The sequence below is a fragment of the Semicossyphus pulcher genome, unplaced genomic scaffold, assembly GCF_022749685.1.
Source record: "Semicossyphus pulcher isolate SPU_LCO1_2020_fin unplaced genomic scaffold, fSemPul1.0.p SCAF_13, whole genome shotgun sequence".
NCBI lineage: Eukaryota > Metazoa > Chordata > Actinopteri > Labriformes > Labridae > Semicossyphus > Semicossyphus pulcher.
This window is the reverse complement of record NW_027211637.1, coordinates 22845758-22872943: the sequence shown is the minus strand read 5'-3', so window position 1 is coordinate 22872943 and position 27186 is coordinate 22845758. Positions and strand designations below refer to the sequence as shown.

Sequence of the window (27186 nt, the reverse complement as noted above, 5' to 3'; positions counted from 1 at the left end):
TAAGTATCTAGCCGTAAGAATATGATACATCCATCCATAATGTGTCTGATACAAAAAAATACACCACATAGAGTAATATAAAATTATATCATATAAAATACTTCAAAGACAAAACAAAAACAGCAGCACAGGAGAGGAGAAAAGAGACAGAGTTGTTTAGGCACTGTAATGGAAACTCCTACATAACAATTTTCTTCTGCTTTCACTGCAGTGTTATCAAATTACACGTCATCATCTGATAACAGGATGATACGAGCAGAAAACTGGGATACAGGTCTCTCAGTATGAAAGAAAGCTGGGCAGAAGCTAGAGGTTGTCGGTTATCAATTTCTATGCTTCATCACATCTTGTTAAGAAAAATGAAAGAGAAGCAAATTCATTCTGATGGAATAATAAATATCGTTGAATCTCTAAAGTTTGGATTCATGTCTTTTTCCATTAGTTTCTGGGAGCTATGCAAATTGCAAACATTATCAATTCAAGTGAGAAATGAAAAATAATTCTATTGACTTTGGAGGGTTTTTATCCAATTGAGTGAAAATGGAAACCTATCCTTTCTGATTATTCCACTACAGCAATGTTTTCATAATTTACTACTCAAACACATCACGTTTACTTTATGACATCTTTAACTAGGGATATGAAGAGTCCTCATAAACTGACCAAAGGTCCATCTCTGACTGTTAGAGCGAGTTAGCTGTGATAAAGACGTAGATCCTGGCCTGGAACGTAGTAAACGTTCCCTGTCTCCAAAGCTTCATCTCCGCATTGATCAAGAAATCCCTCGGACCCTCGACCTGTCGATGCAGGTACACGGCGCCCGTGTAGGCGTTCAGCTTCCGGGTGCTGAAGTAGTTCTCCTCGTTTCCCTGCGTGATGCTGACGATGACGTTGTCTCCAGAGTAGGCGGGGGACGGTCCGATGCGGAAGATCTGAGCAGGGATGACGATGTTGGACTGGAAGCTGAGGTAGTAGTAGGTTATTCTCAGAGGGGAGTTTTGACACTCCAGGAAGTCGGGACAGCTGATCCGCTCACAGCGTCTACAGGGGACACAAGGAAGGTAAGGCAGGGTAAGGATATTTTTTTATTGAATTTAACATGACATTTTATATTTGTTTTAAAAATTAGGACGTTTAAGTATTAATCTCGAAGTTAGTTAAGTCACTATCTATCGCCGATTGAGGTAACACAATGGTGATTGAGCCTATGGCCCACTGATGAAAGCCTTTACATTTGCGACTTTCACAGAAAGAATCACAATCACGCCCGGTTAGTGACGCGTTTTCCATCATCCAGCAGTGGTTGGTCTGCCAGAGAGGGTAGGCGGAGCTAAGCGGCTGCTTTTCCGGTCTCTGCAAGTGTTGCAAGTAAACAGTAATCTACTATGGCTGAACAAACACAGAAAAGATGGATGACTACAGATACAACTTCAAAAATAAGTGAAAATCCAAAGAAAAAGAAACAAACTCGACGCTCAGATGAAGGCAAACCGTCTAAAAAAGAAAGCGACCGTCAGCCAGGAAAATCAAGAGTTACAACCGAAGCTAACCGTGGACGTTACACATGCAACACTGTCTGGATATCTGGCAAGTGTGCTCCCGCAATTACCGTTTATCGCCATAAGGTGCTACAAAAGAGAACGAAACTGAGATCTTCGAGATTAGCACTTTAAGAGAAGTTTTATTGTCTTGTTGCCAAGATCAGGGATGTTTAAAGGCAATGAATTCTTGATAAAAAAGCATAATGCAACATCACAAATTATAATAATCTCCAATTTCTCCCACAAAATAATTAAGAAAACAAAGAACATACATTATATAATATGCATATATTTAGCAGATCCCACAACAGTCAAACTGCTTGATGCCCCTAATGCTTATTTACGAGCAGTCCAGGCCTCCTTTAAATGGATTTCTCTTGTTTTTTAAACATAACCCTTCAAAGATTAAAGATTAGATTCTTATTAAAATGATCCATCCCAACAGCATAACAGAATGTCATTTCAGTGCGGCATCTTGTTTGCATTAATATACGTACATGTCGGACACTTTACGGTAGTTGGGGGGACAGTCGAGAGAAAGGCAGCGGTACCCTCCTTGGATGTTGTAGCAGGTCTCAGCCAGGGAGCAGTTATGGGCCCCAGTGGTGCACTCATCAATATCTAAAACACACAGTTAATGCACAAGGGCTGGTTTACTGCCTGCAGCCGAGGAAGTGTGTGTTTTTCACAGGAGAAAGCTTCATCGCTGGAACTTGTAGGACAAAAAAAAATATCCCTTGTGGGGAGGAAGGAAACTGATCCAGTAAAAATTCAAATTAGCAAGACAAGATTTTTAGGCCAATAAAGTTTTATAGCCTGTGTAATTACTAAGCCACTGTAAGAGGACCAATTATAGTTATCTGAGCAGAACCATTACTATACTCTCTGTGTAGAGGTAAATGGCTGCAGATAAAATTTAAAAATCTATTTCATAGCAGAATTTAATTAGGCACACATGTAAGGAAGCAGCTACAGAATAGTGAGTGCATGGTTGGGTTTAGTGTTTTTCCGAGGAGGGGATTCACCTCTGCAGGAGCGTCCATTAGGAGCCATGGTGTATCCGTATTCAGGACAGGCACACTGGTAACTGCCGGGGACGTTCACACACTTATAGGTGCAAAGATGGCCGACGCTCTGGGAGCACTCGTCGATGTCTGAGCCACAAGGAGGAAGTAAATCATGTAGGAATAATTCATTATAACTTGCCCAAACATAATTGTGGAATAAATAAGGTATTTGTGATGCCTCACCTTCACAGGTGTGCCCGTCCTCCCTCAGGTAGTAGCCCTGTCTGCAGTAGCACTGGTAGGAGCCGTACATGTTGGCACACTCCTGACTGCAGGGGCTGGCCAAGCACTCATTCACATCTGCAGATTAGAGGTTAGAGCTCATTACTGTCACAATCCTCCTGATCAAAGGAATTTCGATGTTTTCATGCTAACATATAAACAAGATGTTGTTATTAAGCCAATTATGATTTTACTGGTTTGTGCTTGAAGGCATTGGATGATGTACGGTTATACTACCCTAATACTACCACTCATCTAAAGCAACATGCTGCACAGAGGATGTTTATTATCTGCTTTGTCTAGGAATCTGCGCTCTTCATACACACATAGGCGCAATTTCACACCCAGATTCACAAAAACATACAACCACATGCAGCAACACGTACACATAGATGCACACATACTCTCACACCCATCAATACACACACACCTTCACAGTTCTTGCCATCCCCGGATAAGCGGAAACCGGTGGTGCACGAGCATTGATATGAGCCCGGGGTGTTCTCACAGGTCTGGGCACACAGCCGGCCTGGGTAGCGCCAGCACTCGTTCACATCTGAGACGAAGAAGAGGCAGTGTCATCATCCCCTCTGTTAGTGTGTGTTGCGTTTATGTGTTTGCATCCATGTGTGCAAGCGCAAGCAACCAAGCGTGAGCAGGTCGCGTACGTGTGCATGCCTGTGCGTGTCCGTGTGCATGTCAACGAGAGTGCGATGTGAGGGGACCAGCTGCCTGCTGATAGTCTAAACACTGGAGCGGAGTCCATTATCATGAGAGTCACAACACAGTGAATCACAAACAGAGGGAGCAGCAGCAGGGGCAGAGCAGAGTCCTCTGCGGCAGGAGACGTGATCGGCCCAGTGGATATACTGCAAAGCAAAGCTGGGGAGGCAGCAGCAGCTCTCCCGCCGCAGAATAATAAACAGGAGCAGCAGAGTAGTCAGGCGGAGAAGAGGGGAGGCTGTACAGTAGTGCCAAGGAGTGAAAAAAGGATGAAGGGCGAAAGGAAGGGAAGGAGAGCAGGAAATTAAGACAGAAAAAAAAGGATGAAAAGCTCAATTTGAATTCTTTTAAAAACTTAGAGTGTGTTCTTCTTCTTCTGTTTGATAATATCCATCTTACCCAAACACGTCCTCCTGAATGAATCGTACTGATAGCCTGTCTGGCACTGACAGCGATATGAACCAGGCAGATTTTGACACAGCTGGCCCTCTCCACATCGATGCAGGCTGCTCTGACACTCGTCCACATCTGGAACACACATGATGGGACAAGAGATGAAAATAAATCAATAAAATGAAAATCATAACATTCCTTTGCCACAACTTTGCCCAATTTAACCAGACGTTTGCGGCTGGCTCCCTTTGTCATGACTCTTGATTTTCTCTGTTTGCCTTCATCTGAGCGTTGAATTTGTTTCTCTTCTTTGGATTTTCACTTATTTTTGAAGTTGTATCTGTAGTCATCGATCTTTTCTTTGTTTGTTCAGCCATAGTAGATTACCGTTTCCTCGCAGTGCTTACAGAAACCGTAAGTGCAGCCGCTTAGCTCCGCCTACCCTCTCTGGCAGACCAACCACTGCTGGGTGATGGAAAACACGTCACTAACTGGGCGCCGCTTGTGATTTTTTCCACAAAGGTCGCCACAGACACCCAGTCTGTACTGCAAATGCAAAGGCTTTCATCAGTTGGCCATAGGCACCTCATTCAGCAATAGATAGTGACTTAAACGACATTTATTTAAATGAAAAAGTTCGAGATTATACCTTTAATTTATATATAACTCCCTGAGTACGAGAATTCATACTGTTGCTACTTTGATTTTGAGGATCTATGAACATGTGTTGCTTTGCTAAAACATACATTACTACAGTAAAGCTGGGAGTGTTTGAAATATCTGGGAGAGCTCCATCTGTTTATTTATTTACCTAATTATATGATGGTATACTGTATTTGCTTCTTGTTGGACCATTTTATGAACATTTCATATTTGTCTCCATTGAAAAAAATCTATAAAAAAATACTATGACTGCATCAGAAAAGCACAATTACATGCCTGTACATCCATATATCAAATCCTCTCATTACATATTGTTCATGCAAATCATACCAATACATCTGGATCCATCAGGACTAGCATCGTAGCCACGGCTACATATTATCTTCCTCTGGCACACGTACGATCCCAATGTGTTGGTGCACATAAATCCCAGACTGCACGGCGGGGCCAAAGCACCACACTCATCAATGTCTGTTCCAGAGAAATAGAGTTAGAGAGATGAAGACAGAGAAAAACAGAAGACCCATAAAGGCACGAAGTCAGAGCATGAGATACCGGAGGGCAGCTCTTTAGCCACGCTGTGATATCAAAGCAAACATCACACGCTCACATTCCCTTGTACGACTTTGTTGTGCGTGTGTGTGCGTCTGACATTTTCTCGATTTTCTCATTTCTCAGAGCAATTTTTTTTACACTTCTTTTTTACAGGGGCGTCGGCTGCCTCGACATGCCCCAGTTCCTGCCCCTGGGGGCTAATTCCACAGCATCAGTTTGTACTGGAGGAGGACAGAGGATTGGCTTTTATCCACCCCTCTGCAGCCCCTAACAGCAACCGCTCTGATCTCCTGTCTGTGTGGCATTTAACCCCTCTGTCACTGCACACGGGCTGGTTCATCTGCACGGCGTACAACAGAATATGATTCAGCTGTGGGGAAATTTTGTGCTCGGCCAGATTCACTTACTTGTGCGTCAACACAGATTGTGAATCTCTCAAAACAATAACAACACTTACTGCAATTTAAGTCAGCCATGTGATTGTTTATCCCGCATAGAGTGACACAAATTCATACAGGAATTTGAAACGCACGTTCCTTTTTGAACAAGAGCAAACCTTGAAGCATCATTTCTGTAATAAAGTGATTGTCCTTACCTGCACAGCTGCCCTGTGTGTCCCGGTTATAACCCACAGGACATTGAGCTTTGGGGTTGCACCTGAACGAGCCTATTGTATTCATACACTCAAGGCCGGGTCCGCAGTCGTGGCTCTGCTGCACGCACTCGTCGATATCTGAAGAGGAAGATATGAAGAATAAATTAGCAAGGAGTGAAGAAATTAAACTCAAACCTTATTAGCTACAGTCCAGTAATCTGGTAGATGAGTTAGGCATAGACACGGTCGTGCCATATTTCACCACTGGATGGCACTGTGGTTAAATGGCAGAGTGTGCAGGTGCTCAGTTGTGCTTCTCTTCGTGTATTATAAAGCCTTCCCTGTTAGAACTCTAAACAGGTTAATCAGGAGTGAAAGAATGATTTTACAACTTAGGAATCTTTTCAATACTTATATTGTTGCATTCAGAAAGGCCTGAATGATAGTTTATCATTTCAAACAGATGAATGGATCTAATGAGTTCAACCAGAAGAAGTCCTCTTGTGCAGTGTATAAATTAACATCTCCAGATATTCCCCCCCGAGTCCTCTAACACCTGTCTACCAACGGATTTTCCTCCTGTCAGTCAGCCTTCCACATCTGCTGTGTTGTATGAACCAAAGCTGGAGGGAAATCTCAGTCTCAAAAGAACATCAAATGTGTGTGTAAGTGTGTGAGTGTGTGAATAATGAATGAGAGTCTTATGTATCACCACTGTAATTGCTGTACAGAGGCTTAGTGTAGGTCTCTAAAACAGCACATAGTGATTGAGCATCTTGCTCCTGACACGAGCCCGGGCAGAGTGGACACGAGCTGAGTGAGCCCGACAGAGACGGAGAGAGAGAAGCCAGGAAGGAGGATAAATGTGTGAGAGATCAGCAGTGAAGGCAAAGGGATCAAGGAACCTCCAAAGGTCAAAGAGTCCACATGCTGGATGTGAGAATTTAACTCCTTGAACTGTTGGCTGTTTTTCCTCTGTTTTCTCACCCTCTATTCACAGGAAAGTCATGTGATAGCAAGACATGAAATACTTTGCTATATCCTGAAAATGTTAAGCAATGCCGTCATGTTATTCTGCCTTGTGTGGTTGTTTTAACTATGTGAATGGCACAGCTCTTTGCAGCCCCATATCGGTTTGCTGTTTGATCAGATCTACTGGCTTTTTATGAATAGACAGGGATGTGAATCCCTGACTGACTGAATGAATTACCTCCATGACACCCTGACTCTTTCTCTCTGGCACCCCCATGAGGTCAAGTTTTTTGGTTTTGAGTAAAACTAAACTCACAAACTGTTCGTTGGATTTCCATAACATTTAGCACCTGCATTCATGCCTTCCTGAAGAATAATTAAGAAGTTGTAAATTTAATGAATCTCTGATTTTGAATCTATCACAAATATTTACTAAAATGATTCATTTTTTCTGTTTTGTTTTATGACCAAACATCTGCAAAAACTAGCGATAGGTCAATCCTCATCCTCAGAAGCAATGCATGGGCTGTGCGAAGTGTGCAACCGCACAGGGCCTCGCAGGAACACTTCAAAAGTAGCCCAAGTAGCCCATGCTTTGCATCCTGCATTTTTTTCTAACTATAAATTATATTTTCAAGCCCTGTGATTGACTGGCGACCAGTCCAGGGTGCACCCCGCCTTTCGCCCAAAGACAGCAGGGACAGGCTACAGCCCCCCGCGACCCTGAACAGGATAAGTGGGATAGATAATGGATGGATGTATGGATAAGATCTTCAAGACTGTTGTTGACCCACCATGATTCTGAAATGAAATTCGTGTTTGTCAATTCCAAAACCAAACAAATTATTCTTTTTTTTTTCATTTTTGATATTGCGTCGTTACATAGTGCATGCTCCATCTCGCTGCTCACTGCAAGGACGAAGGAGAAGGGGAAACAATGGCATCCACACGAGAGCGCAGATTTCGCAAACGCTTCTAGAGATGTGGTGACTTAGCAGGTGTGCGAAGCTAGAGGGTGTGATATATGTGGATGCATGTCAGTGAGCAGGGCCTCTCACCCACCCTGCAACGGCTCTGCTCATCCTCCATTTGTGCTTTGTGCCAATCAGTAAACATTAGCATGCTAACAGACCAAACTACTGATATTGGTGAACATTAAAGATGCTTAACATTAACGTTACCATTGTGATTGTGAGCATGTTGCCACGCTAGTGTTAGCTTTAGCACTCCTGTGCCTTAGCATTACAGAGTTAGCTAGCAGGGCTGCAGAATCTTGATGTGTTTTGCGTCTGTTTTCAGTTCTAATTGAATTTAGGCTTTAATACGGCGTATCTGTAGATGAATGTGATGTTAATGAATCGATTTGAATATCAGTGTTCCAAGGATAAATTAACCACACTGACAGAACATCCTCTGCCAAAGGTTTTCTCACTCGTGTTTTTTTTATATTCCTTAATCACTAAAAAGTTTCTCTTCTTGATTCCTTGGATGATGCAAACAGGAAGTGTGATATTGTCATGAGTTACTGAGTTAGACGTAGCCAGTCGGTAAAATCTGCTCCACAGAAGTTTTATCTACTAGCATGTTTGCACTGTAACAAAAGATGCACAAACAATCAACTCAGTTGTATTTATTTGATGGATGTTCTTAAATAGGAAACTGTTGTTACTGGAAAGAGTGAGTTGCATTCAGCCAGCTAATATTAATCTGACATCTGGACAAGATTGCTGAACACACTGTGTTAGGAAGACCATGAATATTCACACGAGAATGCACCAATAATTTATGTCCTTAACTGAGTCATTGAGTTTGGAGGAGAGATGCAGTTTCTCCCAGTTTGGTGACTTTGCTTCATTTGTGAGAGGAGGAAAAAGGATCATTTCATTACAGCCTCTTAGTAAGTCATGAACAAGGACTAGGCAGTGCTGTTTTGTCCACAGAGGCAGCTGTTTGGAGGTGTACTGTTAAACATACATTCTTGTTAAATACTCATTTAGCTTTAAAGTTCACAAGAAAATGCACATTACTTGAGCCTCCTTGCCCGAGCCCTCTGCTGTGGCACACAGAATATCAAGCTAAAACTCATCGGAGGGGTCCTTCTTCCTGAACGCTGCTGCTGCTTTATGAATGCGACCTCTGCACAGGCCCAATTTATGGTGCATGGAAATAATGAGACGTACTGGGAGGTTTAGCACTGCATCCAAAAGTTGGACACCACCCACACAGCAGAGCAGGCATCTCTTTAAAGAGAGAGTTAAGCAGCAAGTAAATACTATTGATATAGCTCTCTGGAGTAACATTATTTCTTGCTCCCTCTTGTCTGTGTGCTCGCATGTGAAATTACCTAAAAATCTCATTTTCAATACTTACTCAGGAGGCTGGTGAAAGTGATTGTGTGCCTGAACAATGTGGCTTCCTTACATTGTGAACATGCTGTAATACAAATGCTCTCCTGCTGGTATCGACAATATCTTCCCTGTGTGCGGAAGCTCGATGCTGATAAGGTGTGCTGTACCTTCACAAATGTCGTTCTTGATGTGGTATCCCGTGGGACAGCTGATCAGTCCCTGACAGATGTAACTCCCACCAGTATTTATGCAGCGCTCATTCAGCTGGCAGGCACGCGCGGACAGACACTCGTTTACATCTGGAGGTTTCAAGAAAGAATAAAAGACAAACGTGTCAGGGTGAATTAAGAGAATAAGTGCACAGAAGAAGCTGCTGGATGATTGTGTTTTATAAAGAAGCAGACAAGGAGATGGGCTAAAATAATATAAACCGAGCACAGTCTGTCTGTGGCCGTCAGGAGCAGATTAAAGAGACAGGTCGGACTCTCCTCGCGGGGAGAGATTACGGACAAGGCCGCTGGCTATAACATCCACACAATGAGAAATTTGTCACCACACTGAGTCGCACTCTTTGTGACACTGCCACAGTTTGTTGCTGTCAGGCAGCAGACAGACCAGTGGTTATGGCTTAACTTAAAGAAACATTCCCTGGGGAGACAGCTTAGACACACGGAGCAGCAGCTGATCAGCCTCATGATAAAACACACATCCTGAGTGCAAATAGAGGGTACGTGTAGGATGCATTTGGTGAGATATACTGTGAAAACGCATGGATAGTTGAGAAGAGCCCCCTGCTAGAGACTCATCTCAAGAACAAGATGAAAAGTATGTCGGCCATTTATTAATATATATATTTTTTGTCAGCCTCTCAGTGTGTTGCTGAGAGTGAAGCGGATTAGAGCTGTATCTCCCCTTCAAATCTACAGGCGCTGATTAGAGAGGCGGACAGACTTGCCAAGAAGCTCTCCTCAACTGGAACCAAACTCCTCTGCCTGAGACAGAAAACTGAAAACACGGGCTGCAAATATGAGCCACAAATTCAACCCCGCTGCGATGTAGGTTTCTTACCTTCACAGGAGCGTCCGTCAGTCATCAGGGAGAATCCTGGGGAACAGGAGCACTGTGGCTTTCCCCCCACTGAGGTGCAGTGTTGCTCACATGGGCTGTTCTCTGAAAATAACAGTTAACAGTGAGGTCAAATTAAAGGAGCAAGTCGCCACCGTCAGTCAAAGCTGGTGTTCTCTGTAATCGATAGATGCAACGATATTTGAAATTGGCGCCATAGCTGTGGAGAAAGTTGTACAAACAGCTCGTGGTTTCACCCATTCGACATTCCTACAACACCCAGCATGCATTGCGCCCTTCCTTCTGAAAGCAACAGCCCAGCGAGAGACGCTGGAGTGAAATACTACCGCTTCTCTGCTCAGAGCGGTACACAATCAGAAAAATGGCGAGAATATACCGGTGGATCGTCTAAAAAATCTTCACGTCTGCAGTCTACATTTCAAACCTGACGATTTTGAACGAGACATGACATCGGAGGCGGGCATCCTAGATTGAGGAAGTGTAGTTTAGCTCTCTGCCCATTGGAGCATCCGCCAAAAGCACAGAGCGAAATTGCATTTTTTTCCTACCATAATGGCATTAGCTCCCCATAATAGCATGATAGGACCGAGGTTAAAAATCGGCGAACTGGCCCTTTAAATATAAAGCACTACTTCTCCACATGACAGTATGAAGGGTGAAGCAGAGGAGAGATTTGTGACACTGGGTGGAACCAGTGCTATTTACTGTATTGCTGTTTGCTCATTTCCTGTTTCCAGGTTGATCCCTGGACCTGGTCAGATTGTATTTCCTACTTTTGGCCCGCAGTGTGGTAGACCTCCACCCTTGTGTCATGGAAACCAAACATAAGAAACAAAAATGTGACCCTGAACGGATTATGACATTGGGAGCTCGTGAGAATGAGTGCCGAAAACAAACTAACCTTTGATAGCATCTCCCTGCATGTGTTTGACATTTGCAGCACAATTACATTCGTGGAAAGGCTGAGTGTGAAATAATAACATGTCAAACTTGAGTAGCCGGCGCTCGCTTCTCTTCTAACAGATTGGACTGCATTAAGATGCATGTTCCAGTCTCAGAATAAGACGTAAGGATGAATGAAAGTGCTCTGTGTAGCTCCCTCTCCCCTCATTAAGCGCTACGTTTCTAACCTCCACAGGGGTTGAGTGGGACGGGGGGATTGGTGGGAGGCGGAAGTGTTGAAGTGGGCTCCACTGCCGCTCTGTCGTCCTCCTTCAGTCTGTTCTCCTCGTCCGTCGTCTCTGCAGGAACATGAATAATCTCATCACAGGAGCCATGAATTGCACTGTAATCAAGGATTCCTCCTCTCCATCCACTGCCGTCTTAGTTACAGGCTTTCACCTTGTGCGAATCCTCCATCTGCATGCATTGATATGAGGCCTGTAGCTAAAGATGAAAGTTGTAATAGCTGTGAAGGTGAGACAGGAAAAAACACTGCCCGCAGACAAACATTTGGTTTTATTAGTGAGCCCCATCCGTCACTGTAATTTGCGGGGAGCTCTGGCATTAGTATCCTGTTGAGACAGGCTCGTGTAGGCAAAAGCAACTGTTGATTAAAGTCTGGAGCACTGCAGAAACGTCACACACAATTACATGGAAGTGTTTCTAAACTGTACACCTGACCTTCAGTTTGTGCAAAGCATGATTTTCAAAGAGTGTAATATGTTTCTTCAGCCAAAAAAACTGTTTAACGACAGCAGAGATGCGATTAGCTTAGCATTGCTGTCAGTCCAGGAAAGGGATGTTGGTGTGCGATTAAAATAACTATTATTAGGCAGTATCAGGGCTCGCAGACAGGAAGGAACACACACGGCGCAGGAAAATAATACACTGTGAGTGTGCAGACAAATTACATCAAATGGGGTCTTCTTCCTGACAGATATGCAGACTATAAATCTTATATCAAAGAGCAAACGGCGCAGAGAGAGTCCCCTTTCCTGTGTGCATGCATCGTGAGTGGAAACGTCTGCGACAAAACAACCCTGGTGGTCTTCACTTTACCTTGGGCACAAGTGGAAGCGTCCTCCTGCAGCACGTATCCAGGGAAGCACTCACAGTGGAAGGAGCCCGGCGTGTTGACACATTTGTGGTGGCAGAGTTCGCCCTCGTTTACCAGGCACTCGTCCACGTCCTCCACCTCCACCACATTCTGGCAGCCCTGCTCCTCGCCGATGGAGAAGGCCTCTTTAGGGTATGGACTGTCTGATACTACAGCACACAGAGAGAGGGGCTGGTTTTCTAACAGGCGATTAAACTGTATAATGATATAAAACTACATGAAAAGTTCACTTTCCCTAAAGGGGTTTGGTTGGTTTTCATTGTTATGTTAACTTTTGCAAGGATAAAACATGCCGCAACAACCACATTACTCAACAAATTATTCATATCATAAATCAGTTTGTTCTGTCTTAGGATGTGCTATTAAAAATACACATACTGTCATGAGTCATTCTAGTTGAGTTATGTTTTTGTCTTGTATTTCGGTGTTTAGTTATTTTTTCTTGTTTTACCTTGTCTCTTTGTCTCCCTGTCATGAGTTCTCATTGTTTAGTTTTGTGTTTAGTGTATTCCATGTTCGGGTCACAATTAAGTCTTGTTAAGTATTTCACTTTTGTCTTTTTGATTAGATCATTTCCTGTTTTACTTTGTCACCTCGTCTCTCATGTTGGTCCACTTCCTGCCTTTGTGTTTCCCGCTTGTTTGATTATGTGCCCTGCCCTGATTGTTTTCACCTGCCCCTTGATTGTCACACCTGTGTCTGATTAGCCTCACCTCCTAAGTTTATTTAGTCTTTGTGCTCCCCTGTCTCGTGGCCAGTTCATTGTCGTCCATCGTGTGTGAGTCTATGTCGCTGACCTTACTCTGGATTATCTTCGTGCCTCACCCGATTTCCTCGTTGCTCCTCATGTTCCCTTGGATTACCTGTTTCCTGGTTTTGTTTGTAAGTTTTTTTCTCTGTCTTTTGATTTTCCTTTTTGTCTTTTGTTGGAGGTTAGATTTTTTTTGTGCATTTTTGCCTTTTATTTAATTAAATCCGTATAAGTCTGCTTCTGGGTCCTCACCTTTTTGTTTAACCGGAAACTTTGACACATACAGCCTAAAAGGTTGCACAAATTGCTTTAAAGATATAATCCCGAAGATTTCAATTTCAATAAATGGCTGTTAAGTCACTATCTATCGCGAATGAGGTAACACAATAATAATTAAGCCTATGGCCCACTGATGAAAGCCTTTGCATTTGCAGTATTACAAACTGGGTGTCTGTGGTGATATTCACGCAAAGTTAGTGACGCCTTTTTCATCACCCAGCAGTGGTTGGTCTGTCAGAGAGGGTAGGCGGAGCTAAGTGTGAGTGTTGCGAGTAAACAGTAATTTACTATGGCTGAACAAACAAAGAAAAGATCGATGACGACAGATACAACTTCAAAAATAAGTGTAAAGAGTGAAAGAAAAAGAAACAAATTCAACAGTCTAAAAGGGAAAACGACCGTCAGTGAGGAAAATCAAGAGTAACAACCGTTACAAAGGGAGCCAACCGTGGGACCTCTGTGCCTGCAATTCCTTTATATCGCCATAGGTGCCGCCAAATAGAACAAAACGGAGAATTCGAGATTATATCTTTAATACAAGTTACTATGGAAGAATCATGTACAGGTCTTTTTATATCTGAGTACTGTCCTTTTTTGCCTTGTGTTTGTGTTACAGGAGAGTTTCTCGCTGTGTTTTTGCTCTTTCGGGTCCAGCAGTGGGATGGGCCAAAAGTTTGTCATTAAATAGAAATAAAAATTAACTTACTCCCCATAAAAGAAGAAACCATTCAAATAAAATTTCACTTTATAGTAGCCAAACCGACCAGTATAAAAATACCACTAACAACATAGTGGTTTTCTGAAAAAAGATTTAATGCTATTCCAGGCAGCCAGAGTGAGACAGGCTCTAGATCTCTTAGAATTGCAGTACAGAGGGGATCTGGGTGATTATACTTTGTTCTGTTGGGCCAGTGAGGCGGGAAATTTTTCAACAGCGATGGGGGATCTTTCTACTGTGCTTCCCTTTAACAGCTCGTATAAAGAAAATTGATCGTTTCTGGTTTAAGTCAGGACTTTTCAGGGCATTGGTGTAATTTACTCACCCCTCCCGATACATTGGTTTGCTTGTGTATTTGTGTGTACAAACATTTGTTTGCAGTACCTTTCTTTGGTGGTGTGGTGGGGTTTAAAGGGGGCCTCTCTCTGACAGAGTGCCAGCCGTCTTGACTCCCAGCTCTGCTCCCCTCCCCCTCGCAGCAGGTCAGAAAGACGTGTCTGCAGTGGAAGCCCAGGTGCTGGTGGGCTTCACAGCGATGCCCCACACTGCGGAACTGCAGCCCCAGAGAGCAGCAGTCACAGCACTCCTGCAAGGTCAGGCAATCAGTCTTTACACATGTAGTCATGTATCATGTTTTCAGAGTAGCTAATGCACTTGGAAAACATTTCAAAATCCATGTGTTCATAGTTTAGAATATTAATCCGATTAAATCAAGTGGTTCGTACTAATGCAATGTTTGTTTATAGGCATGCTTGTGGCACAGCTCAAGAGATTGCAATACTGGTCTATTAAAATTCATGAGATGGACTGCCATTTTTTTTACTGACCGCAGGATCCTCTTGCTATGTTGTTCCCTCGACTTTTTCTCTAGCGACATGTTTTATCGTGAAATATTAAAACTGGATGGATTGATGTAAAATTTAGTCGTGACAGCCATTAAGCATAGAAGATTTAGTGATATGCTTAATGCCTACAAGATAAATCTAATGGCTTTGGTCATCCTCAGTGATGCCTGACGTATTTATACTTAGTAATTTAAAGAAGCAATACCGCAGCGGAGACTTAATCTGTTACAAGAGAAAGTCATCTGCATTTTTTTTTAACATCAAACTGTTTTTTTTTTATTATTTTGGACTTTGGCTTTTCATTGACAGGACATCTGAAGATAGACAGGAAATGTTGGGAGTAGAGAGTGGGGGATGACATGCACCAAATGATCGACAGACCGGGAGTCGAACCTGCGATCAGTGCGACGAGAACTGTAACCTCTGTGCATGGGGCGCCTGCTCTACCGACTAAGCTAAACAGCGCCCCCATCAAACTATGTATAAAGTTAAATAAGTAAAGTCTTATTCAAAACAGCCTGAGGTCAGTGATGCTGAATGATGGTTAATGACAATTGGTTGATTTCAGCGAAAGCAAGGTTCTACGTAGAACCCTGCAGCTGTTCTGAACGGCCCATTTCAGAGGCGACCTTTTAAAAACTGTGTGTGTGGAAAAATATGGAATTATGCACTTTTTCACTGTGAACAATAAACACCCTCAAATGTGAAGCCCATGTAAAATATGAGAATATCCATTTAAAACATATGGCCCCTTCAAGAAATAAAAGATGGAATGATCAGGCAAAGTACAAAGTACAAGAAAAAATGTATTTCAGTAGAGTAATCGAGTATTATTTAAAAAACTGGTGATCCTTTCCTTGCAAAACTAACGGCTTTCTCAGCATTACTTTGCACTTGGTGCTTAGTTAAAATCAGGGTAACTAACTAAAACTGAAGATGAACACCGTAAATATTACTCGCTAAACATTAGCATGTTAGCATGTAGCTCAAGCACTAGGCCTACTGTGTATACGTCACATCGCAGAGCTGCTAGCGTTGCTTTAGACTTTTATTGTTGTTGAATTAAACTTGAGAGTTACTTGCTCACAGCCTCTAACTCTGCTGCCCTGTACTCCTCACAGCAAGATCAGCACTCAGAGTGCACGGGGGCATATAGCGCAACATAAAACTAAAGTAATGACCGCTGTGATGTGCAGTGGCTGTAGATGGCCTAATATTACTAAATCTACAGGGGTGCTAAAGGAAGGTGGTGAAAGGCGATATTTAACAGCTGAACTGCAGCACAGAGCCAATAATGGTTCTGCTCAGGGAACCTCTGGGCAGGTGAGTGAGTATCCTTCAACACAGAGGTCAAGAAACTGGAGTTACCTAGTCATCATGGCTTGACCCGCATTAGCCGCCATCTTAGCCTCGTGTCTACTGTTTAACCACATCAACTATCAGCCTGTGGTATCACAATTTCAGAGGCCAAGCAAACGACATCTGACATTTACAACTGCTTTGAAGATAGAACAGTAAAGTTTACAGACTGTGGGAATCCTGAGTTGTAAATCATTTTGTCTAAATTAAATAAGCTAATTAAATACCAGGGAAGTGAACCACAGCAGAAACGCTCAGAGGAGACATTTAGAATAAAGTTGCAGCAGTGAGACTCTACCATCTACAATCTACACGTGTTTTCAATTCTGCTGAGACTAATGCATTTATCAATGGCTAATTTAGCTTGTTTAAGGCTTAATCTGAAGTTTACAGTGTCATTAAGTTTGACTGTGAACCCAGTGAACTGCGTTTGCTCTCTTCTGTCTGGTCACAAATACTTGCCTTGTAGGAATCGATCCCACATTTATCGTTGGCTTCATGACACACGTTTCCCGCTCTGGCTTCGTTCACTCCAGCCAAACACTGACTTTCTCTCAGGGACCCGAGGCAGCACTGTTGTTGGGCAGTCCTGGCAGGGAGAAGCACACAGGGGAGAAGTCTGCACAAGTGTTTTTGGACGGCAACTGTGGCCCTGCAGCAACAACAAGTGGGCTGGCTGTTCTTCCAAACAGTGCTGTGTTTTCAAGTTTGTATAAATCTAATTTAAAGTGAAATTGAAGTAATTTACAGGTCATTCATTTGCCGTCCAAAGGGAACTTATGTGATTGATCTTGCAAGGAAATTGCAAGAACAACATTTATTTGTCTTAATGTCACTCCTTCTTCAAATTGTTTAAAGTCCAATGACACCGATAAAGACGAGCATTTAAAATGATTTACCGTCCGCAGAGCCAAATGACATGAGTGGGCGTTTAATAATGGCCTTACCAGCAGATGGAGTGCCTATCTGTTGTGGGTGGCTCCATGTTGTTGCAGTGACCATTAGCCAAAGCCCATTTCTCTCCAGTCTCGCAGCAGGCCGTCACCAGGTCCTTGGCAGACACTGCAATGAAACACAACCACCCAGTTTCAGAGTTATCCCGCTCAGCTGCAGCCGCTGTTTCAGCAGGATCACATGAAATCCAGCTGGAACAGGATGGTTAAAGGATAGTTGCCTTCATGACATCACATGTGAGATGTTGCAGGATATTTACTGGTATTCATATTTCCTAAAACGTCTCGGAACAGATTACCTAGTTGCGTTTTGTGTCTACATGCTGAGAATAGCAAGTAAAACCTTTTTTTCCTTTCAGACTCTTCGACTCTGCTCTCACTTTCATTGGCAGAGACAAGCACGAAACCCAATCCTCTATAAAATTACCTTCAGAGTAAAATGGTTACATCCTGGCAAATCAAAGCAGAGGCAGGGAGAAAGAGTGACAAATTAGCACTTCATTTCAAACTGGGTCAGGGAGCAGACAGGGCAACTACACGTTATCCAGTTTACTGGGAAAATGTACATGTGCTCCTTCAATAACAGGGCAGTGCATTCCAGCTTTGATTTGTGGCCCCTGCATTACTGTAGAAGACACAACTCATGACAGTCATGTCTTCACCTCTGTCAGGCGCACCATGCAGGGTCAGAGTGTTGGTTACTTTGAATGCACACAAAGTAAGATGTTTTTTTTAACCATGTTCAAGCTTTTCAGCACCACTGGAGTTAGGATCATTCATGATGACAACAACATATGCTTTTAGATTTTGACCCCTGCTTTGTTAACATGTGAAAGTGAATGGACTGTATTTAGCACTTTTCTAGACTACATGTCACATTCACCGACTCTACCACTGAGCCACAGCCGCCCCTGTACAAAGTACAAACTACAATTGAGGCAGTTTTCCTTATATATATGGTAAATGGACTGTACTCATATAGCGCTTTTCTAGTCTTCCGACTACTCTGGTGCTTTTACACTACATATCACATTCACCCATTCACACACTGATGGCAAAGGCCTAGGTACCAATCTTCAATCAGATCTATGCCCATTCAGTGTCCTGCCCATGGACACTTCAACATGTGGCTGTAGCAGTCCGGGATCGAACCACCAACCTTCCGACCGAGAGACAACCGACTCTACCGCTGAGCCACAGCCGCCCATCTAGTCTGAATAGTGTTGATGTGTTGTCTTCTGATATACTATAACACAAATACAAAATCATACTAGAGAAGAAAACATATTATAACCTCAGCCAAAAGCTAGCTAGCAGCTGCTTTGAGCTACATGGCAGCATGCTAACCTGTGCGTGATGGAAATGCTAGCATGCTAATGCTAAGCAGGTGATGTTTACCATGTTTATGATCTCAGTTTAACTTGTTAGTATGCTAGACATTTGCTAACTAGCTCTAAACACAAAATAAAGATTTTGGAGGTATTGGACATCGCTGGGGGCTGGAGCCTATCCCAGTTGTCATTGGGCGAGAGGCGGGGTACACCCTGGACTGATTGCCAGTCAATCAAAGGGCTGACACATAGAGACAGAGAGCCTTTCACATTCACATTCACACATACGGGCAACAATGAACCTGACTAACAAGTGTTTGGACTGTGGGAGGATGCCGAAGTACCCAGAGGGAACCCACACATGCACGGGGAGAACATGCAAACTCCACACAGAAAGGCCCACCTCGTCCGAACCGGGGTTCGAACTAGGAGCCGTCTAGCCGTGAGGCGACAGCGCTAACCACTGCACCACTGTGCAGCCCCAAGATATTTCAACAAAACAAAAAATGTACAGCTCATTTTAGTGCTGGGGAAAAAAAGACAATCACCAAACTCGGTTGGGCGCGCCGTTTGAAGGACAATGAAAGTTTGTTCAAAACTTTATTGACAATCCATCATATATCTACTGACATAGATTGAAATTGCCATACCTAGAAGCATACCACTAGTGCAGCAAAAAAACACAAACAACCTTCTAAAAACTGTGATTAGCTCATAGCTTGCTTTGCTCCAGTGTTCTTTAAATGAGGATGAAGGTCACGCAGAGCAAAAGATTCAGCAAAAACCCTATTGCAATTCTAAACAGATGAAGCTCAGCACAGACGTCTGAGAGTTCGCAAGGTCAATCTAGCATTTTAACTTCCACATCCACTTTATTTTGGTCCAAATACCTCTCCTTGACTTTCCTATACATAATAAGACCAAAGCAATTACTCAGGATGGAGCGAGCTGCTGCTGCAGTGTGCATGATTTAAAGGCTTAGAGATGAGAAAATCTAAACCTTGCAGGCACAATGACTCTTTGATACATCGCTACAGAAACTTTGCCAGCCGCGCAGTTAAACACGTCCCTTTGAACCAGAGCGGATGTACATTAAAAGACAGAGAATATAATTATTCACTCCCTTCGTTTTCTCCAGGTGGAATCAGTTCACTCTTCATGGATGTTACACTAATTTGCTACACAGAATGTGGGACGTATACAGAGTTAGCATATACAGAAAGTTCACGATCATGTTTACAAAGGATTTAGTGGATAAAATGACTTTAGAGGGAGGTTGCATTTCACCAAAGGAGCTCCTAGGGAGGAAACAAAGATAAACTGCTTTAGCTGAGCTATATCTGAGTCTAACCAGGTCTCTTCCTGTCTCTCCGACAGACCTTCTAATTAAGCCTGGATCCCAACTTGTTCCTTTCAGCCGTGCAATAATTAGCTACGCTGATTTATTGCGCTTGCACAATGCGTCTAAATCTAAATACACACTTGAAAGGTGGAGCGTCTCTCTGTTCCAGGCCTGTCATTATATCTGGTCATTAGAAGAACTGACACCAGATGCGTTGCTCTTGTCCAAATCCAAAAGTGGTGACATCACACCCTGCGCAAACATAGAGCAAGAATAACAGCCAAAAAGGGGGCATCTCTGAACATGTCCGGAGGTGTCATAGAGCCGTGAGCTGCCACTAATCAAGGCTCATGTGTTTTTACTTTTGTGGACTTGGCAGTGATTTACAATACAGGTGGGCTGGAGCGAGCAGGACCAACAATGTGAATAACAGCCAAAGCCGAGGGTCCGTGACATACACACAGGATGATTGATGCTGAAACCTTTGAAGCGTGTCCATGTTTGCGTGTGTATGTGCGCACGCAGGACTGTGTTGAGCTCAGGAGGGAGTGACACAGTGTTCCTCTCACCTCCAACATGAGCACTTGCAGAGATATCGTGTCTGTTGAAACACATAATCACCGTCCAAGAACAGCTGGCTGTGACATAACAGGGAGGGCTCCCCTGCTGTCACCATGACCTCATCCTCAAAACGGCCAATTCAGGTTTCAATTATTGACAACTTATGTCTTAATCTCGCTGAGACTTCGAGCCACATGTCATGTGATCCATCTTTTTGTTGTCTTAATCGGGGTTGAAGTTTGTTGATGTGAGCTCATAGGGTTTATCTCAGTCTTTGATGATGTTACACAGAATCCTACTTTTGGTTAAATAACCGGAACAAAACTATTGTCACTTCGGTTGTGTCAAACTTATGCTGACTTATGGCTTGTGGTTCCCAAAGATGGCGCACATGTCCTGGTAACACCCAGGCATGCACACATCCTGTGTTCTGTAAAGTTTCCTCTTTGCAACATCAGCTTAAGAGATCCTCTTTGCATATAAAAATGGTTGAGCATATTCCTCTGCACGCCTCCGACCAAATATCCTCCACAGTCTTGTAATTTGAACCCGCCTCCCGTTGCTTTATTAAGCCTCATGTATTCCAAGGTGTGTTCACAAAGCAGAACACAGGAAATCTGCTCATTTCATGCCAGAGGAAATCCATCCAAATCCAGATTTTGGAGCTGATGGACGAAAATAACACTGAGGCACATTATTACCTTATTGCCTGGTTTTCAGGTTCCACTAATCCCATTAAAAGTAGCCTTTTTTCTGCATTAGAAATCATAATATCCATGAGGCTTAATATGAGTTTTCATGTGAAAGACTCCCTACAGAGGCATTAGGGCCTGTGTCCACATAGTGCCTTTTTATGAGCGCTAGAGTCTTTTTATTGTTCCCATTGTTGTTCCCAATGAGGACAGAGTGTATGCGGCCGCCTGGAGAATAAGCATCCCGCTCCGCCTTTTTTGTGCGGCCGCTCCGAACGTTTCGAGTTGAAAATCTCTTTTCAGAAAGGCACTTGTGGTGTCACTGCCACTTTTTTCAGGCAACCAATCAGATTGGGCGGCACTCGCCACCCTGGTTACCACCAATCATTGAGGAGCAACTTGTTGTGGCTGTTTCTATCTACCCGGAGCTGTACGATATGACAAACAAACAGTATCAGAATAGAGACCGAGAAGCCCATTCGTGGGAGCAGAACAATGACTGTATATATAGATGGACAACGTGTCTCCATCTGCTCCCATTGTACGTAATTGATGCCAAAATAGCCCCTGTGATAGGCGTTGCCATCTTGTGATGGTGACATCATACGGAGCCAGAGTCTGCGCAGATCGGCGAGTGAAGCGGCGGTAGCCACTTCTGCTAACCAAAACACACTTAACTTACCGAAAAAACAGCAAGGATCCCGCACGCCGGCATGTTTAACAGCAGAACAGCTTCTCTGTGTTGGTCTGAGGTTAAGGTTCACAGGTATGGAAACTTCAATGACTGTAGTGATTGTTTTAGTTACGTTTCTACTCGTGGATCGTCCTCCGCTCTGCTCACCCGGAACAGATCGGCTGCAGGAGCCTAATTTGTCAACAGAGCTGTCAATCATCATTTTGACAGCATCAAATAACTAATTAAAAATAAACTTGTCAGAAAAATGAACACGTGGGCGTGAATCAGCATGATAATTACTAACTATAATGACAGAAACCATGTTTGAGAAACATTTATCAGGCGTGTATTTTGATTTTATAGTTTGACTCATGTCCCATCTGTTAACATGGAGGAGGCGGGCTTTATGACCTATACTGCAGCCAGTCAGCAGGGGGCGCCCGAAATGTTTTGGCTTCACTTTTAGGGAGCTGTCATGTCGTCCATCTTTTTATACAGTCTGTGGAACAGATACTAAATGTTCCACGACGTGTTGTGCTTTTACCGCCCTACGCTTTGCAAGCTTGTTGTTAGCTGTGTAGTAAGTTAAACTTATTGTTGTCATAGAAACAAAACCCGGTGCAGCATTTTTTCTCTTACTACACAAGCGCTTCCTCCCCCTGACACGGGGCCTTAGCTGCCACACCTTTCTAAAGAAATACATACCTGTGTAACATTGTAAGGGGAAACTGAGATAATATAATAAATAATATAAATATTACAAAAGTTTCTTGTAATAACGCTTCCGTTTTTCATTGTGTTAATATATGGAGCATAACATGAAAGAGTGCTTGCTTTGTCAGTCTGAAAAACATCTGTAAACAGCTGCACTTTGCCTTTCATGTTGATGACAGAATTGCAGATTGGTACAAGCGGCAGATCTGTTATTTGGTTTACAATTTATCACCATGCAGTGGGTTTCTTTTATGAGTGGTTTCCTGCTTTTGGAACAGATGTTTATTCTAATTTGTAAGCGTGGGTGACATGTGGATCAGGCGGTTTTTCAGTAAGGACATGTTACGAATGGGAGATGCGCCAAAATTCCTGGAAATGACCTGGAAGGCACCCGAGATTAGCCATGGTCTGCTATCTTCTCCACACTGATCTTCACACTAGTGGTACAGTAGGAAAAAAACTCTCTCAAGGCCAGCTCTGGAATTCACCCTCCCTCTCATCCTCAGCAAAATTATACATCTCCTCAGCCCACTCCCATATGCAGCGTGTTGTGACAGTGCTCTTGATAAAAACGCAAGCACTCTTCCAGAGTGGTTCAACATTGTAGTCGGTGTTTGTTAAAGTAGAAAGGGGAGTAACTGAGAGCAGAACACGTGGAGGTGTGCTTCAGATGAAGTGATTACTGGGAGGATTGGGAAACCAGCGGCCTCACGGGAGACGGGTAATCACAGCGGCTCATGTGGGAGCAGTGAGCAGCGTCTGGCAATCAAGCCACAACAGTGCTCTCATTCATCACATGGGTATTATGGCGCTCGCAGGTACAACCCCCAAAGAAATCCTATACCAGGTCCAGCCCGGCATCAAAAAGCCCCAAACAATCCCCTCCCCCTCCTGAGCACACACAGTGCGTCTGGTGGGAAAGAGAGAGGGCAGACGAGGAGTCATTGGCTGAAAGAAAAAAGTCTTGGGTCGTCTTCTAGCGCAAATGGAAGCTTATTTATGTTAAGTGAAAAATGTCTGTTTTCTTGTTATGCATGCTCTCTCTTTTTCTCTCCACATAACTCTGGCATCCTCCACTAATGGCATTGATAACAGGCTTAGTCAAGACCCTTATCAGCTGGGTTTTTCCTGTATGTGCTTGAACATGTCACCGCTCTTGAAATCCTCCCCGCTGTCCAATGACCTCCGCCAGTGAACCCTCACAGTGTCATTCCAGCCTCTTATCCCAGGACAAAAAATGTTTCTATATTTACTGACAGACGTTCAAACACAGCTTCACCCAGACTTGACCTGAGTTTGCAGCCTTCCTTAACAAAATGTGTCTCGTAAAACAGCAGAAGAAAAATTCTAATCTATATTTTCCAACTTTATACTGGCCAATGAACCTGACAGGTACCTCTGGAGCTCACCCCACAGAAGCACCTCACTGATGCATTCAGTACTATACATACCTATGGGGGCCAGGTGCTGAAAGGGAAGAAAAGTCCTGACAGGTCTCAACAGAAATCATAGCGTTGTAAAGTAGGTTAACCACACACCTCTAGACCGCTGGACAAAACACTTCGAACTAGACTCAGAATCCTGATTTATTTAATAATAAAGTCACTGAAGTGGTTATGAGGATACAATGACAAGGCTAATACATTTCACTCATTTATAATTCAGATTAATAGGGAGTAGGGGATATAGTGAGACTACCCTGAGCAATAAAGGCGTAATGTATGGGGAGGTTATGATCTAATTAGGGTTTCCTTGGCCGCAAGTTTATTAATCATTAACACTTATGGGACTGCATAAAATCACATTATTCCTTAAAGCTACAGCAAGAAAAATGTGGATTATTTTATGGCACTGTATTAGATTAAGAATATGATTAATTTTTAATTTAATATCTGTAGGCCTACTTCACATTTTGGAATAGGAGACGTGGTGTTTTTCCTCATATTTTCCAATGCAGTGTTTCTCATCTTCTAGACATCATTGTTATCTCTACATCATCTACTCTCTCTTTCTCTCCCTATTAGAGCCTGCAGTAGATTGGCCTGTATGCCCTGAAGGGGGGGATGACCTGTTAAGAAACATACTGATAATCACATGAAGGATACAGGCAGGAGGCAACTCTCAAGGGAGGAGAAGTAGGGAGATAAATTGCAATCTCAGCTGCTCTTACAGGACTTATCAGATATATTGGAGGCATAATAATGTAAATATGGCGCCTGGCTTTGTATTACACGCTATTTACAAACCTCGAGAGAAATAAATATAGCATCCTCTCAACCCGAATGCATGAAAATGAGTAAATACTTAGTATGGTTCTTTTGTATTCGGAGTTAGGTGGATAAATGCTATCTAGGGAAAACAGACTTTCCACGGACGATTGCTTTTCCTGGACCACTGCCAGCTTGAAAAGAGTGATTATGAATTCCTCCTCAAAAGGCAGGATGTGAGGAAAGGAAAAGTTCGACTGAAAAAGAATTGGCCTAACATTGTCATAAACCACATTCAAATGGCGCTTATCGTCCTCTGATGACATGATTGGGAGGATGTTGTTTTAATGTCGAGGTCACCCATTAGCTACCATCAAACAACATTTGCACATTTACAATCATATATAAGCCTATCAAATGATAATCTTAGCATTCAGACACTTCCTAGCTAACAGTTATATAAGCTAGGAACATAAGTCTTCAATTGTTTCATACTAAACCATCAAACAGTAATGTTAGCATTCAAGCAAACATTGTTAGCACACTGTTAGCTGAATTTACGCCTCTCCAATCATATTATATAAAACTATCAAAAAGTAGGTAAATGTTAGCATTTAACCACTTCCTAGCTAACAGTAATATCAGCTAGGAATTAAAGTTGTTTCAATCATATCATATTAAACTATGAAACAATAATGTTCAGTCACTTCCAAGCTAACATTGATAGCACACTGTTAGCTAGGAATTTACGCCTTTCCAATAGCATCATATAAAACTACCATATGGTAATATTAGCATTTAGCCACTTCCTGGATTTATTAGCTAAGAATTTACGCCTCTGTTATATACTGTACAACATCGCAAGCTAACATTACCGTAAGCTAGGAATTTATGTCGCCAATCATATCATATATAAATCTCTCAAAAAGTAATGTTAGCTTGCAGCCACTACCTAGCTAACGGTAATGTTAGGTAAGCAGTGGCTGAATGCTAACATTAGCTGTTTTAAGATAGTACTAATTGGTTATCAAATTCTGTGTGCCTGAAATATGGCCAATGTCCCTCCGAATTTTCAATATTCATTGTTCTTTCTCTAGGTTGAAAATCTAAAGAAAAAGAAACAAATTTGACGCTCAGATGTCTTCATAATTCAACCAGTTTTAGCTAATTTATTCCAGCAGCGGTGTTGCTAACCTACCTTGTGCGTCTTCCTCTGCGTCCTGAGCGTGGTAGTTGTTGAGGGTTTGGGGTTGTCTTTGAGGCTGCTCTCTGTCCTCCCTCACCCTGACTGGAGCTTTGCTGGTGGGACTGAACTGTATTGTCGGGTTTGATCTCTGCTCCTCTTTACTGGGTGGCTGCCTCCGCTCCACTGTCACCTTTTCTTGCTCCTTTTGGCCGACAGATCGGGAGCCGCCATGACTCCCTGTGCGACTACCTTGGGTATGTCTGTGATGGCCGGAGTGCCTGGCCCCCTTGTTTGCACGAGCTGTGTACGCTGTGTCTTTTATGGCTTTGTTTCTGTCATTGTTATGTCTGATGGTAATTTCACTAACTTCCTGTTGGTTCTCTGTGGTCACTGTTTGTGTGGTTGCTAGCGAGGCTGATGTTTCACTCTGTACCCCTGTAGTGGTTGTATCCATGTCATGTTTGACCTCAGCCTCACTGCTTCTCTCTGGATGAGGGCTTTTCTGTGTCTCCATCAGCTCCTGTCTCCTGTAATCATGGGAGCTGAAGGAAGTAGAGCTTGACTTTGGGTAAGCTGGTGGTGTTGTAGTAGATTCCAGTGGTCGGGCCAGATCTTGGATGGTGGAAGACGTCGGCTCTGGCAGTGTGTAGTCATAATCCCCTCTGCCAAAACTGGGTGGGTCTGGTTTATACAGTGGTAGAGTGTTTCCCAGTGCCAGCTTGGAAAGTGGTCTGACAGGAGTCGTTTGTTGCCTGTCATGACGACTGTTAATGTCTCTCAAAGGGTTGTTGTTCTCGGTGGTCCTAACCCGCGCTGGCTTATTGGGACTGCGTAGGTCGCAGCCGGGGATAGGTGAACACGTTAACCTGCCACCATCATTTGGACAGTGGCAAACTTGGCACTGGTTAAGTTGGAAGGTGTGCCCCGCCTCATACTTTTTGTTCCCATGAGTACAGCCAATTCGTTTGCATTGAGGACATCCATCAGCAGGTTGTTGAATATCAATGCAGTTGGGGGAAATTTCAGGGCAGGGGATAAAATGGCAGCCTATCTTCCCTCCTCCCTGTGGACAGGAGCATTCAGTGCTTCCAAAATCCACAAAGTAAGATTCCCCCTCTGGGACTTTCCCCCTCCGGAAGCCTGCTTTGACGCAGTCGTAGTACTGGTAGCCCTCACAGGTGCAGCCCTTCTGTGTACAGGTGGGACAGCAGGCACCTTTCTCTAACACTGTTTCAAGGCAATCCTGCATCGAAGGGCAGTCCACACCCGTGCAGTCTTTCTGGCTCATACAGGTGTGCATGCACAGAATCATCCAACATAAAAATGATGCTGCCCTCTGAATGTTCAT

The 27186-nt window shown here is 43.3% G+C and overlaps 1 protein-coding gene across 1 annotated transcript; it reads right to left on the bottom strand.

The window, feature by feature from the left end:
• On the bottom strand, positions 1-27186 carry LOC138589564 (fibulin-2-like). The gene is made up of 16 exons (XM_069659916.1): positions 25851-27186; positions 17124-17238; positions 16639-16765; positions 14357-14558; positions 12167-12373; positions 11296-11406; positions 10148-10249; positions 9247-9378; positions 5760-5897; positions 4940-5080; positions 3953-4081; positions 3261-3386; positions 2792-2908; positions 2567-2695; positions 2039-2162; positions 1-1041 (listed from the first exon to the last, which is right to left on the bottom strand). Exons 1-16 carry the CDS (start codon positions 27184-27186, stop codon positions 684-686), a joined length of 3594 nt encoding a protein of 1197 aa, XP_069516017.1. The 3' UTR covers positions 1-683.

Excerpts from the sequence above, each read along its gene's own strand:
- LOC138589564 (XM_069659916.1), bottom strand. The coding sequence starts at position 27,186 with ATGAACATTCAGAGGGCAGCATCATTTTTATGTTGGATGATTCTGTGC. Across the intron at positions 10,250-11,295 it reads CCCACTCAACCCCTGTGGAG|AGAACAGCCCATGTGAGCAA; the intron begins GTTAGAAACGTA and ends TGTTATTTTCAG. Across the intron at positions 9,379-10,147 it reads TGACGGACGCTCCTGTGAAG|ATGTAAACGAGTGTCTGTCC; the intron begins GTAAGAAACCTA and ends TGAAACCTCCAG.